A 20,040-nucleotide genomic window follows, 5' to 3' on the forward strand; every position below is an offset into this window, starting at 1 on the left:
ATACAACATACAAGTATATATATATGTCTCAGCTAAATATGACATAAAAATGTTATGCATTCAAATTCATTATCTCGACTTTGTGAGATGGAATTATAGACAACATTGGCAAAGTGTAGTGTTACCATTCACTTAAGCTTATTACACCATGTGCCTTTTATACAGTGTACCTAAAGAAGAGAGGAAACTTAATGGCATCAGTCCATATCTTGTATATTTGCATTAATTGCTTATGAAGTACCCTTCGTTCAAACAGCTACAAGTGCCCTATAGGTGCGTTTTCAAAGGTTATTTATGCAATCATTGTTGTTAAAATGCTAGGGGGCGGAGCCCGGCCAACGATGACGGCTAAGGTGGCCGGGGCCTGTTGATACTAGTACAGATTTCAGGAAAATGCTTCTGGGATAATGATGGATGCAGCTGATTGAGGGGGTGGAGGGTAGTTCCCCATAGCTCTTCACCTCCTAAGTATGGTATGTTTCAATGTTGCCCCTGATCCAATCTTTGCTGCAAGTTCGTTTGGTAGATCAGCAATGGCATCTTGGAGTATGCGTCTTGGTGGATCATGTGTTGTTTCAACAGCTTTGCAGACTTTTTCTTTAACCCTTTCTTTGCCGGCTTTAACAGGATCAGGAGCATGCGAGTGTTCTCCTTTCTCAGTGCAATTTCTGTCCCTTTCGTATTCCAATGTGGTACTTAACTGTCCTTTGCAACCTTTCACTTCACAATGCCATGTAATATTCATTTAAGTAGCTTTATCCTTTCTATAAATGAAACCAGTAGAAGCTATTTTGTTTTTACCATGATTGGAAACTATAATATCCGTAATGGGATTGCTTCGAATACTACTAAGAACTGAATAACTTGTTTAAATTTCCAAGTAAGAAGATGAAAAACAGAGTTGTTAACTAAAAATGCTTCTACTATCTTTGAATAAGTGATTTGAAAAACATAACGGCCAATAAAGCTAATAACCATTCATGGTAATCACTTGAAACCAACCTTCTCTGAAATTATCATTCACTCTTAATGTTTCGTTCAGAATGGTTTCATTCAAAATTACTTTGTTCAACATGACTTCGCGGGAGATTAACTTCGCTGAAAAGGAATAGGACCACTTACAGCAGCTCCTGTACCTTCAAATATATTAATAATCTCCTCAAATTATCGCATAATGTTTTGGAGCATTTATTATACTTCCCCAATTATTTCTGAGGAATATGCTGTGCCCTGCAACTTGGTCTTGCTTCTGACCTTACTCACTCCACCTGGAAGGGGAAGTATTTTCAGTATAAATCACAATTTCACAGGTTATAGGTATGTAATAACGACTTAGTTGTCTACACATACTCCATGGGTTTTGCTAAATAAGGGGTTTATGTTTAAGGAACATAAAGATTATGTAAGACATTGCTTACTTCCATTCAGCCAATAAATGAATGTGATTGTATCTCAGAGCCATTTGTTTCTTGAAGTAGAAATTTTTTGATGTGATACAAAGAGTTGTATTTGGAGTGAGTTTCAGGTGGAGACTAACAAGGATGAAATTTTCAAAGCTGGAAGTGGTAATACTTTCTCTCTTAAATATAACCTCCATTGGTACTTTAGAATTACAAATATAAATAGAAAGCACCATTTTATTCACATGAAACTTTCCAGGTTCGACAGTATCGTATCAAGCCTCTGTCACTGCATTCTCGAATCCACAGCTTTGATCCAAATAGACCATACAATATATTAACGCTTAAAGGACAGTTTACTCTCCCTGAGATGCATGCATGGGTTGTGTTTTGCCTACCAGAGTTGCCTGAAAGAACCCCAGCGGAAGAGCAAGCAGAGTTTACTTTTGTTTCTACATTTCTTGATACTCAGGTATGTGATTAATTTTGATATTAATTACTTAACTCTAACAGGAATGTTTGAAATATATTTTTATGCAAATCCTTAATAAAGATATTTAATTATTTTTAGAGTAACAAAAAGGAAGATAACTTATTCAAGATTTTAAAGTTGAACCTTTCATATCAGTATATATGTTGGGCTTAGAAAATGAAAAAAAAGAGCTGTGTTCAAGATTTAAAAATTTAACATTTCATATTATACATACATATACATATATATATATATATATATATATATATATATATATATATATATATATATATATATATATATATATATATATATATATATATATATATATATATATATATATATATATATATATATATATATATATATATATATATATATATATATATATATATATATATATATATATATATATATATATATACAGTATATATGTTGAGCTTAGGAATAAATTTTATTTTTCCAAAAATCAAATTATAGACCAGGCTGAATTTGCCTCTAAGAAAACCAGGTTTGTTTGTAAACTTCAGAATTATGTGGATTTACATGTCCTTGTGTAGACCATTTTTCATAAGTATGTGGAAGATTCCTTTATGTCATTCATTTATATCAAGATGGCTCATGATCCATGTTTCTAGTCAGTCTACCAACTCATACTTACAAATTGTTTCAAGTTCAGTTCTGCCATAATTCCTGAGCTTTGGATGGCTCCTTTGGCCTATAAAAGAGGATGGAGAAGGTGCGTTATAATGCTGGTACATAGTGTTACAAAGTTCACTAAAGGGACAGGATGCTCACTGATGGATGGTGCCAGTCTTTCATCCAGTTTATAATGTAACATTAGGAATAGGGGTTTTGGCATAATAAAATTTTTCTATGTCTAATGGTGTTCTTTTGTTATAGCTGCAGTGCATATATCGTGCTGGTGAGGCTGTCTTTAAGTCGGACAATATTTCAACAATATCTATTTTGAAAGATGTCCTTACTAAGGAAGCAACGCGTAAAAAGGTAAGAGATCATTACTTTTACATCTTTCAGATTTTAGACTACAGTAGCCTCTCTCTTATTCTCACTAATGGCTTCAGAGGAAATAGTCCTGTGCTTAACTTAAGTTACCCTCCTTTCCATATGTGAGTATTATAACTCAAAGCCACGTTAATAGACTCATATCAGGTATGAAGCAATAAAAACAAATCTTTGCTTTTGATTTACCTTAAATTTGTGAATATCAGTGTGAAATGTACATCCTCAATAGAATTCATAGCCTGTGGATTATAAAATTCAATGTAGACTGGACAAATCGGAGTAGGTTGAGTTCATGAGTAAGGGCATACCAAACTTGTGAAAAGGATGACTAAAAATTATAAATTATTTTTCAAGTTGGGCATGTTCCAGTACATAGTAGTCTTTAAGTTGCCAAGGGGGTAAAGAATTCTTGGGGAAGATCTATATAAGGCAACCATATTAAAATTGAGCACTGTAAATATTGGAGGTAATGTTGGAAAAGGATAGAAGTGGTGGAAATGCTGACTAGAAAAATGTGGAAATTTGCATTCAGGAGGTAAAGTGTAAAGGGTATAGAACAAAAAACACTGGTAGTGATGATGACAAATGTAAATGCTGGTGGGATGGTATTGAGGCCAGAAGAAATGGAGTAGACTTAGATGTTAAAAACAAAATACTGTAGCTTAAGACGTGATAGAACATTTAAGTTAAAGATGATCTTATGATAGAAGGTATTGTATGTGTTCTGTGGTGTACTCACCACAGTCGGGGGTACCAGAAGAAGAAAAATAAGAGTTTTGGAAAGGTTTTCAATGGCAGTAACAATCAGAAGGGATACTGATAGGAGGAGACCTCAGTGTCCACATAGGAATGTATAGAGTGGGTTTGAGGATGTGATTGAAAGCTATAACTTTGGGGAAAGAAACCAGAAGGGAAAAATTATACTAGAACTCTGCCAAAGCCAAGGATTAAAGTTGCTAAACACAGTATTTAAGAATTTAAGAAGCCAAGAGAGAAGTTGATAACATACAGGAGTGGAGAAACTGAAATAGGAATTAGTTTTATTATGATGCTCCTGCAACATATTGCTGCAAGTTGATTCAGTTGTGAAGAACAGGAAGATAATGAGAAAAATTTGTCAAAAAGAATAAAAACATAGAAACAAAAAACAAGATAAAAAAAAAGATTATTGAGAAACTTTCAGAAAATTTACAAAACAGTAATGTATTTGATAGGTTGTAAGTAACAACATTCCCTTCATTCCATGTGACAGTTAAGGTTTTTAGCTAAGTGATCAAGTTAATATAAAAATTCTAAAATCTAGGTCAGAGCTCACTAGCTCAAATCTTAAGAAGCAGGTTAAAGATATAAACATTAAACTGTGTGCTAAGAATATTTCTCAGACACCACTGATACATTGAAAATCACTAAAAGAGGGTGAATTGTAAATTGTTCCTTGGCAAGACTTTTGAATAATTCCTAACATCATAACATAAGATAGTAAAATAAAATATGACCTATCATCACATTGAGCTTGAAGTATAAATGGAATATTGAAATGTGAAGAACATAAAATAATCTCAAACGTTTACAAAGTTTGAAGGCCCTTGTTAAGAATGAAAGAAGTCAAAACAGTCTTTGAAGTTATATGTAGTTCAAAACCCCAACAACCTCAGTTAGAAAAGTATTGAAGGTTCTGTAGTAAATATACAAGGATTTTATTTTGTTTATATTTACTCTCATTTTTACCCCACCTTGTATGAGATTGGTGGTTGCTGGAGTAATGTGAATTCTTAGCACAGTATTCTTAATTTCAGTAGCTTAACAGAAGTGGTTTAATAAGAAGTTATTTTGTAATATTGATGTGAAATTTGGTGTTCTAGGTGCGGCTTGACATTTCCTGTGAAGTTAGTGAGGATAGTGTGGTTCATGCTTTGCATCTTCTTCATCCTCGCTTGGAGGCCCAACTCATGTTGGCAAAGCAGGTTTGATATATTGGTTTATTTCCAAGGAAAATTCATTATAGAATTTGAACAATTAACTTTGGTTTGTAAGCAAAATATCTTAAACTTCTTTACCAGAAACAGTGAGCATTTTGTAAAAGTCAAGTATATAGAAATGTGCATCAGATAAACAGAATCATAGAACACTGTAATATTAAAGTTAAATAGAATAAACATATTCAAGATGATTGCTGTTAGTTTGTAATCTGAAGATGGAGATGTTTTTCATTTGCATTTATTTAGAAACCATGATATACTCATGCTAAAAGATAGTGTTGATTCTTTGTAAAGACTAGCACAGTAGCACTTCAACATTAGCAGGTGAAACCAGGAAGCAAAGGGAAAAGATGATAGATTATCTTGATTTGTTCATGCGTAATTTTTCTTTCACAAAAAGTGTGTGAAACAGATTCACAACTTATGTGGAACACGTATACTGATGACAGTTACTGTAGGATTAAACAAATATTGGTAACTTTGTGATTTTAGCGACTTTTGTAAAGGAATTTTACCACATGACACTTGAAAAGGAAACTGAGAAACAAAGTGAAAGCATTCAGACTTTCTAGAATGAAGTGCATTTATTTATATTACAAAATGGAGTGCATGTGTTTGCAAGATGTCTCAGTTGGTCTGATGAGTCTCAAGGTCCACACCAGGCCTCTTAAATACTTGCACACTTATGGATTACCTAAAAGAAAAGGCCCACAATTGCTTGAAGCCAGCTTAATTTATGCCCAACTAACCAACCATATCTTAAACAGTGGGGAAGTGTGTTCTTATACAAATACAAATGACTTTGCTACTTTGATGGACGAAAAAAAAACCAGATTAGTATTTGTTCTCAAAAAATATTGTGACAATAATTATTTAGAAAGTGGCAAAATACCATAGCAGCACTTTCCCATAAGTTTGCTTAATAACTACAATAACTGTCATATTTGGAGTCATAAAATAATTAGTGCAGTAAGCATATCTCAGTACTTGTCAAGTCATGCATGCTAATAGCTTCATTTGATATTTTTATATGTGGAGGTTGTATGAAGAGTAGTACTGCTGCAATTTCAATTTATTTTTCTTTATTCATAATCATGATAAGTTTTCATATGAATTAATTCATTGGATGTAATTTTTGCAGGTATCTCTCATTGATGCCCTGAGAGAACTGGGGTCTCATGAGACAGACACAAGCTTCCTATCACCAGAATATCAACACATTTTAGATAATGCTGATGAGCTCATGGCTCAATATCGAAAACAACCATGTCATCTGGAGAGGCTTTATGGTGAGTAATATGTATAAAATAAACTGTTTTCTTTCTTTTTGTGCTCAGTAATGAAACAGTAATAATATGGCATTTAACTTTCAGGTTGTGAAAGGTAAGCAGTTTTCTTGTTTTTAAGGCATAGTAATTAGACGTCTTATAAGGAAAAAGACCTATTGAAACTTATAAGCAGTAGTATAAAAATTATTCTTTTGTGTAATTCTTATACAGTTGGTTCCTTGAGGAGGGGTTTAATTTTAACAAAGATCTGTGTGAGTTTACTGAGGAGAAAATACTGGATATTTCCCCAAAATAAATACTGCCACCCTTCTCTCTGGAAAAGGGTTTAACAACCAATAACTGAGGTGTAATGCCTGACAACCTTATTTGTAAGGCATTCTAGCTTTGAATCCTCACTTTTAGCTCAAATAAGAGCCAAAATAACCTTTCCCACTCTCATTATTTCCTGTTATTTTATATTTTATTAGCTGTTTCCCATCTTAATGTCCATCTTTGCTAATTAATTTGTTAGGAGAAGGTGGAAAATAAGATGGAAGAAAGAGAATGTGAGTGAAGCTACAGTTAAAGGAATGAAAAAGGTTGCAACTAGCGGCTGAAGGGACACTGCAAAGAACCTTAAGTAATGCCTACAGTGCACCACATGAGGTGCACTGATGGCACTACCCCTTTACAGGGATTTTTAAATTAAGCTCATTTTACTCTCCCATTTTGTCCAACCTCTGACTCGCTCTCTTTATTCTTGAACATTGAGACAGAATACCATTGCTGGTATTGGAGTTCATTTTCAAGGCCATTAGCAGGGTCTGTGGTGATTCAAATAAATTTGAACCTGAGAAGCATTAATATATGTCCTATTAATAACTCAGACAGAACTATCTCAAGAATTACCCTATGGATTTCAGTTGAAGGGCTTCCAATATTTTGTTCAGTGTGTAGTTTGCCCATCATCATATAAATAGAGATGGGAAATAGTTGTTTTCTTGTAGTAATAGTCTCAGTACATATGACTGAGTTAGGTTTATCCTTTTGTCTTTCATGTTATATTGGCACAATCATTTAGGTTGGGTAGAGTGTGGGCTCTTGGGAGTCATCTCTTACAAGTATCATGGGTTGAGAAATGGAGTTCATGAAAAATATTTGGTATCTTTTCAAGGCGGTACACTGTCCTTTCTTATAGATATTATAAGTGAAAGTTCAAGAATTTTCTTAACACTGCACCTGTTAACAGCTCCTCGACATAGTTTTATGACTTTGTCATGTACTATGGAATTTTAGCCTCCAGAAGGTAGTTCAAGTTTGATAACTTTAAGTAACAAGGAGGGTTATGCATCTAGCTTGGTTACTGAAGTAGATTCCTATAAAAATAGAGATAATAGACCTCAAGAACCCATACATGACAGAAATCCCAAGTCACAAACTTTTGGCAGAAATTACTAGCAGTGTTTTTTATGTAGTTGGGATCCCTTTGGGGGCATACTACAAAACCCTGTCAGTTCTTTTCGGTAAACATCAGAAATAATGGATTTAAATATAAATTATTACCGAAAGGAATGCTTTGACTTTTAGCAACCTTGCAGTAAAACCTCACATTAGCAGTGAAACAACGGAAAGTTAATATCATTTGTACTAACACCAAAAAGAACAAAATAAACTTAATGGAATCATAACAGTGTTAGTTGCGCTTATCCTCAAATAAATGAAAGACCATACTTACGTAGGTACAGTATCTAGCAAATTACTCTCTCATTGAGACTCTAGTCTTTATACCCTTTTGATTTTGAAAATCAGATCCATGTGATAAATCTACCATTTCTGCATGGAAATCCATTTATCTCTCATTGCTAAATCCAAACATACATAATCAGGCAGAAAATGAACTAAAAGCAAGAAGTGAAGTTGTGGTAGCTCATTTGGTATCACCTGGACTTCACAGTGTGGTGGTCTCCAAGTTCAAGCCCTATGCAAGGCACAAGAGATTTTACTGGTAGATACAGCTTACCTGTCTCTGTGAACTAGAGATGAAGATTTTTGGAGAGCCAGTACATAGATCTACCTGCTTAATCAGTAACATGAGTTTGGTCTCTTAGACATTTTGCACCAGTGTAATGGCCTGTCCCTTGCCTCTGCTGCTCAGGAGCACCATTCAAAGCCAGTAAGTAATGAGCACCATTCCATATGCATGAATAATCCCTTTTTTTGTGTTGCATGTGCAGTATTAGTGGTGGACTGCAGTTTTTTCTTCAAGAGGGACTGAAGTGTCTGGGACAATTCAGGACTGTGTAATTGGCCAAATAAAAGTTAGTTTTGTTTTGAAACAAACGTAATGTTCTCAGCCTTTATATGAAGTTGGTACAGGGTCCAAAGTTCAACTAGAAATGTTACCAAGAACCAGAGTGAATTGCAAATCATTTGACTCCTCTGGGATGGTTTCCTTCTTGGGAGGAAAATTGAATTTATCATGATTGATATTGACATCTTAGTCATGTACTGTAGTATTTGGTGACCAACATTCTGTGGATGTGAATCCCATCAGTAAATAATAACACATGATCTTTTCATTTATGTTTCACCTAAAAGAGTATAGTGTAAGTCTGTCAAATAGTGATAAATTTTCTTTTCTAATGTTTTGTACTTTTTCCCAATTTCAGGTATGATTACAGACTTGTACATTGACAAATTCAAGTTTAAAGGAGTCAATGTAAAGAGCCGTGTACCGCAGCTTCTAGAGATCCTTGACAATTATGGAAGCCTTGATCTTCAACATTTAGTAAATTTCTTTCAGTCTTAAGATGACATGAAAGAAATTTCATAAGTCTAAGCAGAACATGCTTTTACAGCACATTTTTAGCATTGTATATATATTTATTTTGATTTAGCTGTAAATAAACATCAGAATGTATTTAAGAACAGTAAATATGGGATTAGTCTTTATCACACACAGGGTATGTGATCTGTTAGTATGGTATGTACTGTATGCATATGCATGAACTGCAAAATTATAGTTATAATATTCATCTTTGAAAAATGTGAAAATGTGATATGCAGGTACAGTACAGTATATATATGCATATTTATTTATGTAGTCTACTTTCCTTGATTCTTCTGTTTGCTGATACAGTTCACAGCTTTGATATCTGGGTTAGTCTGTTTATTTGAATTTATTGTGCTCAAAGTTTTTCTTTTGGTCTATATTGAGTCATTTTTATGATCTGTTATTTCATCTTTATTTGAATCAGAATCATTACCCAAAGAATGATTTATTTTGTGCTTTATTCAGTTTTGCTGATGTAATTAAGTTAGCTTTATTTCCAGTATTGCATCACACTATGTATTGTGTGCTATTGGCTGCTTTGCAGGGTGAAAAATGGTGCATTAGTTATGCATTATAACTTTGCAATGAAGTGTTACATCTCAGACTTATATAAAGGTTTTTTCAGTTCACATATTTCATCTTTGAATTTATAAGAAGAGCATTTTATCACATGACAGTGATGTACAGGCATAAGATTGCCTTAAAAGAATAAGAAAGTGCTGTATTTTTTGTACCTATAAGACCATCATATACTGTAATATCTTTGTATTGTACCATGTGCCTTCTTCATTCATTCCATTCATTCATTCACTAATATATTTAGGTCAGTTCTGGAACCTATTTCCATTTTGGTTGTTCTCTAATTTCTCTATAATGCCATAGCTGGAGAAAAGCATCACAAGTATTTTTTCACCGACTGATATATCCTAAAATGTTTTTATTGATGTACAGAAGGCATCTTGATATGTCATTGTAAAATTTAAATTTCTCTATATTTTTTCTGTACTTGGGGTATTGTACATATTCCCAAGTTCTCAGTGAAAAACATACCGAGGTAATCTTGTATCATTTTTTAATCTTTTCATTTTATATTTGCAATGGTTGCTTGGCCATGTTTATATGATGTACAGTAGTATGAGATAAGTGATAAGGATATAATGCATCTTGTATGTAGTTATATGAGAAGTATGTTTTATACTTGGCTGTTTCAGTATGAAATTGCCTAAGTTAATTATTTAAGTTGTGCAGTTTTTAATGTTTCTCTAGTCATCTTTAATTCTTTGATTTTGTTCAACTTTATATTAAAGTTTATTTTCATGTGCTGGATATATTTTATATTGATCACTCCTAAAGATGAAAATATGATAAAGGATTAGACAAAAATAAGCCATCAGTGATAATATCTGTAAAAGGATTTCATACTTAGTTATGTATTGTTGCATGGGGCTCACTGGAAGGGAGCGTGAGAAATTTAAGAAAGTTTAACAGCTAAGTGAGAACAGATAAAAATGAAAGCCTAGGGGTATGAATTTGAAGGTCAAAGGGCTGTGGCAAAAAATTTTATTCTGCCACATACAATAGTTTGACAAGCATGTATTAATTTTGAATTTTGTTAATACTTGAATGGGTAACCAAGAAAAACTAGGCACATTTGGTACTTGAGCCCTTGGATATCCATGATCTGAGGTGTCAGACCAGTAACATCATCTCATAAAAGCCAGCAAGGTGACACCTGGTATCAACCTTCCCAGGAGAAAAAGATGTAATAAGGTGAATAATATGAATCATCCATAATCTTATCTCCTAGGAAGGGGTGGCTCCAGAAAGTATTAGCAATCTGGTTTTCATGAAGCATTTGCAGATGAGGTTGTGAGCCCCATCGCCATCAATACAAACCATAAATTGCAACAGCAGGATAGTTACTTATTTTGCATGCATATCATTTAACAGTTTAAAGGTTTATTTGCAGCTCTGAGACTGAAAGGCAGTATGCAATGCAGCTACACCTGAGGAAGATTTGGATCCACCTGTGTGGGTTGCATAATGCGGGCCTTGATGTCTTTATACAGTATGTTGCTTGTTGTTTATGGTGTTCACAGGTATATGTGTAACTTTTGGATACATAATACAAGTGTGTATAATCATGTATCTTACACATATCCATGGAGGGGGAACTCGCAGTGTTGGAGGAAGTGTTATATTTACATGTATTGACCTAAAAGTTCTTTTGGCTGTAACTGGAAATGGTGGTGGATGACAGTTTATAAAAATGTCTGACCGAAAAGTCTTTGGTTGGTGAACCAGTTGCCTGAATCTTCATTGCACTTCGGATGGTTACTAATTCTTGATGTAGAGAGAGGAGGTTTGCCAATTTTCTTGAAAAGGTTTGTTCAGGGAGGAGTTGAATGTTCCAGTGCAGTGTCAGTCCATTTTGAACTGGATCAAAGCTTTTCAGTGCTGAGTCTGGTGTTGAGCCATATTTTTGGCTTCTATAGTCTAAATCAGATAGGACAGTTGCTTTGTATGGTAACATCAGGCTTGATCTGTAAGCTCCCCAAGTTTTATGTGAAAGCTTTCATGTCAGTTTTAATGCATGTTTTGCTTCTGGATTTTATTTATGCAAAATGGACTGTTTAGGTCAAGTGTATATCAGAGATTAAATTTAAGAACCTTACAGTTTGGCACAAGTGTGAGACTTTTTTTTTTTTTTTGTTCAATGTCATAATTCTTTTTCCATCTTACATATGTATAAAACAAAACTGCTTTATTTTCTTTCTGCAGCAAATGTAAGCCTAGTTATAGAGACCCAGGAATCAACTTTTGTGATTGCATTGTTAAGATTTTGGTACTAGATTATCACTGAAAATATTATTACTGTTCAATAAATCTTAAGAGCTCTGTGAACTAAAATAACTACTATTAATTTATATAGAAAAATAAAAGATATCCAGAGTCATCATACGTAAAGTCAGTTGTAACTTGAGTAACAACTTCATAGATTATTATATAAATCTTATTAACTTTAACCAATTTTTTAATGAGCTTTAACCCTTTAAAGTCCACCCTAGGTTTTATGGGAAATTTCAAAAAACCCTCTTAGTATGTGATAGTATATCAAAATACAAGATCAAATCATTCTTGTGCATTTTTTGAAATCTTGCAAAACTTGGCAAATAATTGCATTCAATGAAGTATCCCGTACGGATGCCTTGGTCGAGCTCCGACGGACCACGCTCATCCCGTACGGGACACTTCGTACCATAATGGTAAACTTTTTCCCGATAATACCACTCTTTATATACTCACCTTTTTACCAATTTCCATGATGAATTTATTGTGTTTGACGTTAATATGACTTGCTACTGTGTTTATTATGAATTTTTTTCTGTTTTTTTCCCTCTTTTGATGTATACAAGATACCCTGGGATAGTTGAATACTTTATTTTACAAAAATAAAAAAATATACAAGTAATACTGGCAGTGAAATGTGTTAGTAATTATAATTTACAGCTTAGACTTACATAGGTTAGCATAAAAAATAGACAATAACAAACTTACAAGACTTCCACAACATACAAACTTACACAAAATATATACAATATTTACAAAAGTTATGCCTTGTGGAAGAGTGCAAAACAGTTCCTTGCATCAGTCAGACACAGTGCCACTTTACAGTCCTCACACACCCACTGGGACCTGTGGATGTGGCCCTTACAGGAACAAAACTTACAGGTCTGCCTAGCCTTGACATACAAAGGCATATGCAGTTTAGTGGCATCCTGACGTTCTGCAACGGCAGGCACAACAGCTCGCTGGCCCCTCTTCGGTGAAGGGACATCTCGCTGAGTAAGGGAAACCCTGGTGACTCTGGTGGGGTTGACCTTGTAAGCCCTCAGTGCCAAGGCGATGGAGAGGCGGAAGTCCTTGAGGGGCATAGGGTTGGACTGCAATGCCAAACAGTCCCTCTTGTACAGAAGCCAGGCATTACATATTATGAGGTCCACAATGTATGCAAAGAGCCTCATATAGTACCTCTTTGCTTTGAAGGGGGTCTTGTAGAGGTGGGTCAGCATGTCACTTTTGTCGATGCCACCCATTCGGCTGTTGTACTTGGTGATGACATTTGGACAGGGTACACCAACCTTCTTCTTCTCCTCCCTGTTATACTGTTGAATGTCAGCAACAGGCTCCACACCGACATCAGTAGACAGCACAGTCACAATGTTGTTGTCCTTCCACCTAGCCGCAAGGATCCCTTCAGAAGAGACGAAATCAAGTGTGCCCCTGGCTACTGTCTTCTTAGACATATCCTTCACAGTCATCAGAGGTGGGAAGCCAACCCTATTTTCTCTTGCAGTGCCCACATACCGACACTGATACTGGGACCTCAGGTACTCAGCCAAGGACAAACTTGTGAAGTAATTGTCGGCATACACTGCAGTGGTCTTGGGGTTCTTGAGGGTCTTCACCAAGGCGACAACGAACTTGGAAGTGACTGGCATCTTCTCCTCCTCTTCAGACAGTGTGGTGTGGTGACTTGAAAATGTGGACTCTCCTTGGTACATGAGGATGTCATGTACAAATCCATCCACACTGGACCTGCAGAAGAATATGTAGCCCCACTTGTCTGGCTTCTTGGCTACATACTGGCGAAGGTTACCAGCTGTGGTCCCCTTGTATGTAACCATGACCTCGTCAATAGACTGTACAGGAGTTTCAGCAACCTTCAGGAACTCCCTGGTGACCTTGCTGAAGATTGCACGAACCTTCAGGAACCTGTCCCTTGACCCTGCTGCCAAGTCGTTGTCGCTGAAGTGGAGGTTAGACCGGATTGCCTTGAAGCGGTTCCTGGACATGCAGTTAGCAATCTGTGGAATCCTAGTGTGGACAGCCCAGTAGTCAACTATACTGGGCAATGGAACGAGCCCCATGAAAGTGATGGCACCCATGAACACCTTGAGTTCAGCCTCCGTGATGTTGAAGTTCCCCCCAACATCCTTCTGCCTGGAATACAGGTTTGTTTGATATACAATGTGTTCTGCCAGTTCATTTGTGAAGAACTGGAGGAAGTACTCCATTGGTGCCCTCAAATAACAAGGGCGTTCATGAACATAATCAGGCAGGGGCTGGTTACTGATGTCCTCTTTCTTCCACTGATGAGGCCGAGCTTTCTTGTTCCTGCTAGAGGCGGATGGTACATCAGCAGCACTATCTACCACATCTGGCATAGGGTGTGGCACTGCAACAGGGACAGGACGGCCACCTGAAATAAGAAAAGTCACATTAGTAATACAGACAGTAAATCATGATTGTGTTGAGTGTTTGGACAATGAGTGTGTTATTGTGTGTGCGTGTGTGTGTGTGTGTGCATGTGTGTGTGTGTATGTGTGTGTGTAGGCACTGTGTATAGTGAATAGAATGATATGTAATCCATCAACAATGAAAAGTTTCAAAAACACATGAAGTTATGTGTATCTGTATGAGTGTGTGCATGTGTATGAGTGTGTTGGCTCTATGTATAATAACTGGAATGATATGTATAATAAATAGAATGATATGTAATCCATCAACAATGAAAAGTTTCAAAAACACATGAAGTTATGTGTATCTGTATGAGTGTGTGCATCTGTGTATGTATGAGTGTGTGCATCTGTGTATGTATGAGTGTGAGCATGTGTATGTGTATGAGTGTGTTGGCACTGTGTAAAATAAATAGAGTGTTGGCACTGTGTAAAATAAATAGTGTTGGCACTGTGTAAAATAAATAGAATGATATGTATAAATGATATGTAATCCATCAACAATGAAAAAATACATGATGTTGTTATGATACTAACCTCGTGAAGTAGTAGGCTGAAGAAATTCCGCGTCAGCCAGCTCGTCCTCATCAGGTTGGTATGTTGGGTCCTCACAGTCACTGTCTACCTCCACATCAACATCACTATCTTCGGCATCTTCTGGGGCTATCCATGCCGTGCGCACTTCCTCCGTGCTCCAAGGCAGCATTCCTTCGCCCATAAAACATATCACTCCTAATCTGCAAAAAAAGTAAAAGCAATTAGCTTCTGAAAAAATTTTTTGAGGCGTCGCGTGTTGCACCATACTTTTACCATTACGGACCGAAGTAGCCCGTGCAGATATATACTTATTACGGCTATGATTTCAAATACTAAATATTATCACATCACCTTGAAAACACTTCAGCATGAAGACACATCATTCAACAACAACCTATGAAAAAACTGTGTACTTACCATGATTACAACGGGGTGTGGGGTGGGGGGATCCTTCGGAACAATTTTAGCGTGACTGCACCCTATCACGTCATTCAAGAGACTGGTGGGATTCAAAAGCACACACGCCCCACCCCATGGACAGTGCTGTCTTCTGATTGGTTGATTTGAAGAGTTGGGAGGTGTGACAATAAGGTACCAGATAGTCAATTTCATACATGCATAAGCTTGTTGGCCACGAGTTCCCAAAAGTAGCCAATTTTAAGAGCCCGTACGGGACACTTGGTCGGTAAAGGGTAATATAAATTACTACGCTTGTATATTAAAAAACTTCTTGGGTTTGAGTGACGTGACTAAATTACATAGGGCACAACCCTATTGTATGTTCATCATTTTTAATTTTAATAGTTTGCAGTTTATCAGATAAATTCATGGGGCTGAATATCAGCCTAGGCTACATACTAGGCTTTCAAGGCCAACAGAAGTATGCATATAGTACAAAGGAATCTTGAAAAAAAACTTGTTAAGCATGCATTCAGGTGAAATTTTAGCCAATAACAGTGAATTTTCAAAAACTTCATTCTGTAGCTGCGAAACTATCCCAGACTTCACAGTAAGCTACCAGAAACAAATGATAAGGCTCTAAAGTTTAGTTTAAATGTATCAAAGAAGACACAAGACTATTGTATCTGTTGACAAAGTAGTGTACTGCACCAGTTGATAACCAAGAAGCACCAAAAATTTTCTAGGTGGGCAGGAAAGTGCTTATTCTAGTACAGGTTGTTTTGAAGTTTCTTACTAATTGTTTCTCAAAAAGTGGTGTAAAAGAGATTAAAATGACCCAGTGACTATACATTTTTTTTTTTTTAATTTACAAAAAATGCACTTACAGTACAAGTATTTGGTAGCTTGATTGGCTGAATGTAACATCCGAACAGCATGTTGTATGTCATATAATTACTTACTAGTCTCAATGAAAACACATTTAGTAATTCGAATTTTTCATAAAATACATGCTACGTCTGTTAAATACATTCAGCTGAATAATTTTATGTGTTTTCTGTATATTTTAACACAAATTGGAACAAATCACACCAAATTTTAGAAGAAACATAATTATCAACATGTGGCTACAGTTAGACACAGCCGCGCCCCTGATTGGACTATGGTGCCCAACTGCCTGCCCCCTGCCGGTGTCGTAGTCGTAAAATGAAAGGTGAAGATATCATTGAGTGAGACGCTTACTTATGTAAGAGTTTGCCAGTTGTACATTGGCATCCCTGGCTTCCACCAAATTCTGCAGAAGTGCATCAAAATGACACTAGTAAGAATATTTCGTGTCACATTTTTGCATTCTGCCGCTAGGCTCTACACAGAAGTGGCCAATGTTGCTGGCAAAGCTTTTGTCTCTGCAGCTCATCCTCCTGTGGCTAAATATTGTTATCTTCGTTTCAAGATAAATGACCACAGCAGAATCAGGATTACCCTGTGCTGGTACAGTATTGTATATCATGTTCTCAGAATGAATTTCTTTATTAGTAAGTTCATTTAAAAATTGTCAGGTTTGGAAATAGGCTAGGCATTTGGCATGTGGGATATGGACTCATGCTGTAGAATAATCACAGAAAGCTGTCAGTGTTTCTCAAGGATTAAGGTTAAGTTGACAATAACCACACCTAAAATTTGGTATTAGTATTTGGTAGACAGGTTGGCAACTAGTTCTTGGTCTAAGAATGTGAAAAAACGCACAGTATTACGTTGAATGACTTAGATTATTGATCCGTTTGATATTCGTTAAGATCAACGATAAATGGTGATTTTCTCAGGTGACTTTTCTGTAATACAGCAGTACTGAAGTATGTATACTAAACTTATTTATGCTCCTCTTCGTACAATTATGCCACGGGGATAGTTCCTCTTCAGGACAGATGGGCTCTTCTTATTTTCAATAATAATCTATAATAATAAAATTTGAGTGGATCTTTCTAGTTTGTCTGCCCTAGGTGGGCGGGGTATAAGTAGGGGGTCAGGAGGGTAGGGGTGACATGACACATCCACTCTCCTCCTGCAAACCTTTTTGTCCACCCCGAGTGTAGGGTGGGGTACTTAGGGGATCGGGAAGGTAGTGAAGACATGTCCACCCTCCTCCTGCAAACCTGTTTGTCTGCCCCAGGTGGGGACGTCGTTGGCAGGAAATCAGGAGGGTAGGAGAGACATGATGGGCAGCGTAGGGTTCCAGTGCAGTGTAGCGCGCCCCGTCAAGCTCGTAATAATAATAATAGTGGTAACAGTGGCAATAGCTTTAACCTGCATTTTAATGATTATTATTATTATTATTATTATTATTATTATTATTATTATTATTATTATTATTATTCAGAAGATGAGCCCTATTCATATGGAACAAGGACACAGGGGCCATTGACTTGAAACTGTACCTTCCAAAGAATGTGGTGTTTAAAAGAAGTAACAACAGGTAACAGGAATCACAGTAAGAGATCGTTTATTGGAAATGAAACAATAAATTAACAAATTAATCAATAAATAGATATAAATATATTAAATATTAAAATACGAGGAGAATTGTTTTAGGATCGTAACTAAAAAAAAGAAAAAAAGAAACAGGGCTTAGGGCTTATGGAGGGAGGGTGTTTCCTCTCGGGAGGGTACTTTTACTTCGACCTCACATCCCTGAGTTGGCGGACTGCGAAGGAATATTGGTGGGGTTTGATGACCTGTTGTTACCCTGACGGAGCACAGCTCATTTATTTTACCTTTAATGTCCGTAATTTTCGGTAAAATTTATCCTATCTTTAGGAATGTATTCTCTGCGCCATTGTATTCTGCAGGTGGGGTGAAACCAGCAAGGTGTAAGGCGCCCTACAGACTATCATACATGTATGATCAAATTGGCGTTGGACAATCCAATTTGAGAATGTAGAGGCTTGTTTGAAGGATTGAACAAGCAGTTTGAAGCTAGCTTGTCCAACAAGACGTTTGACCAGCATGCTTGACGAGTCTGTAGTGGTTTGATCATACATGCTCATTTGGTCACCATCAACCATGGCGAACACACAGGATAACCAAGAATTTTGGATAGAGTTCATTGAACTCTATCAATCATTTCCATGTCTTTGGAAGGTTAAAAGTGAGGAATACAAAAATAGGTCACTAAAGGCAAAGTGTCAGCAAAAATTGCTTGATAAATTGAGAGAACACATCCCAAATGCCACCAAGGATATGATACCAAAGAAAATTAACTCTCTTCGTACTAGCTACAGGAGAGAATTAAAAAAGGTGGTTCAAAGTGAGAAATCCGGTGCTGCAACTGAAGACATGTATGTACCCTCCTTATGGTTTTTCGGTGCTCTAAATTTTCTCCGAGACCAGGAAATTCAGGAAGAAGGGATATCTACAATAGACATTGATGAAGAGGTGAGGAAATATTCAAACACATTTAATGCAATGTATATATATTTAGGTAGTTTTTTTGTACACTCTGTAGATAGGCTACAGATACAACTTTCAGTATATCCAAGTAGTATCAATTTATATCTGATAAACCTGATGTTATCAAGAGATAATGGTAATTGTCAGTGTAGAGAATCACATATCTTAATGATAGTACATCAAATAATGAAAATAAATAAATCATGGTTGCGGTCTACATAATTATTAATGTAGCTTCCAGTGTATTAGAGTTCGTGAATGTATTATATATGCATTCATCAATTTGTTTTTTTTTCACCTTACCTTTATTACATCTTTTAGTGATGACACTATAGCATCACACGTCTCTATCACAATGTTACCAAGACTCTGAGGAGAGATGCAGCACGCAAACTTCAGATCTTCGAAGGAATCTCCAGTTGCAAGAAATCAGAGAGTACATAATCGTTGACTTGCTGGTATAGCATCTCTGAGTTGTGTTGTCTTTTTCTCAATTATTGGTGAAACCATCGTCAGCAGGTTCATAAATGTGTCGTGGTCCATTCGAAGGTAATTTCTATAGTCTTCAGGTGATGATACCAGTAGCTCATTTAACAGGCATTGATGAGACAGTTCACTCTCTTCTTGTACCACTCTTTCATCCACAATCGTCTCTTTTTGTTTTTATCGTCGACTTCTTCGCTGGCAAGCGCCAGCAGAATAGCTATACAAGCTTTCCTTTTGCTCATGCCTCCGCGCCTCAATGAAATGTACTGACGTTTGATCATACATATTATCAGTCTATGGCAGTGTATGAACAAACATGTTGGTCATACATGTTTGACAGTCTGTAGGGCGGGTAAGGTCATCGGGGCAGAAGTGGACCGTACAGGTCCTTAGCCACGTAGTGATATATGACACTCGGAGGAAGATAGGTGGAAGATAGGTATTTTGTAGAAAGTTCTTGGAACATGGATTTCGGTAACACGTCTTTGTATGTTAAATAAGCAATGTCAACTTCCTCACTGGAGAAGGATGCATGTAGGCTACTCTTCAACTTAATTAACGTCGCAACGCTTCGATTGATATTAAATAAAGTAAAGACAACTGTTCTTGAGGAGGGAACTTCTATTGATATTAAATAAAGTAAAGACAACTGTTCTTAAGGAGGGAACTATTGTATGAAGCACAGTCATTGGCTTGGAGGTTGGTCAGATGGCATTTTTGCGATAAAGTGAAGCACTAAGACGTAATACACAATACTTTCTTAAACATCTTCCGGGACCAACAGGCGAAGATAAACCTTAACTTGGGGGATTTCAAGGCTGTGACTGGAGCAAAATTAATTCGATGATAACTATGATTACACGACACTTTCTGCTTAGAATGCTGGGTAGGCC

General features: G+C 36.3%; 2 protein-coding genes across 3 annotated transcripts in view; one reads left to right on the forward strand and one right to left on the reverse strand.

The window, feature by feature from the left end:
• Nucleotides 1-10,297, forward strand: part of LOC136837118 (Bardet-Biedl syndrome 7 protein homolog) — a 70,776-nt gene extending 60,479 nt beyond the window's left edge. For both annotated transcript variants that reach the window (XM_067101726.1, XM_067101727.1), the window contains exons 13-17: nucleotides 1,660-1,872; nucleotides 2,776-2,880; nucleotides 4,761-4,862; nucleotides 6,019-6,166; nucleotides 8,815-10,297. In XM_067101726.1, coding sequence (XP_066957827.1) covers nucleotides 1,660-1,872; nucleotides 2,776-2,880; nucleotides 4,761-4,862; nucleotides 6,019-6,166; nucleotides 8,815-8,954 — 708 coding nt within the window. In that variant the 3' untranslated portion in view covers nucleotides 8,955-10,297. The remainder of the gene's footprint in view (nucleotides 1-1,659; nucleotides 1,873-2,775; nucleotides 2,881-4,760; nucleotides 4,863-6,018; nucleotides 6,167-8,814) is intronic.
• A 2,106-nt stretch (nucleotides 10,298-12,403) lies between these two features.
• On the reverse strand, nucleotides 12,404-16,152 carry LOC136836994 (piggyBac transposable element-derived protein 3-like). The gene is given in 4 exon segments (XM_067101525.1): nucleotides 12,404-14,241; nucleotides 14,816-14,966; nucleotides 14,968-15,015; nucleotides 16,102-16,152. Coding segments are annotated over 4 exon segments (1,902 nt in total). The 3' UTR covers nucleotides 12,404-12,589.
• Nucleotides 16,153-20,040: the final 3,888 nt, after the last annotated feature.

Source organism: Macrobrachium rosenbergii, chromosome 57, assembly GCF_040412425.1.
Source record: "Macrobrachium rosenbergii isolate ZJJX-2024 chromosome 57, ASM4041242v1, whole genome shotgun sequence".
Classification (NCBI taxonomy): Eukaryota; Metazoa; Arthropoda; class Malacostraca; order Decapoda; family Palaemonidae; genus Macrobrachium; species Macrobrachium rosenbergii.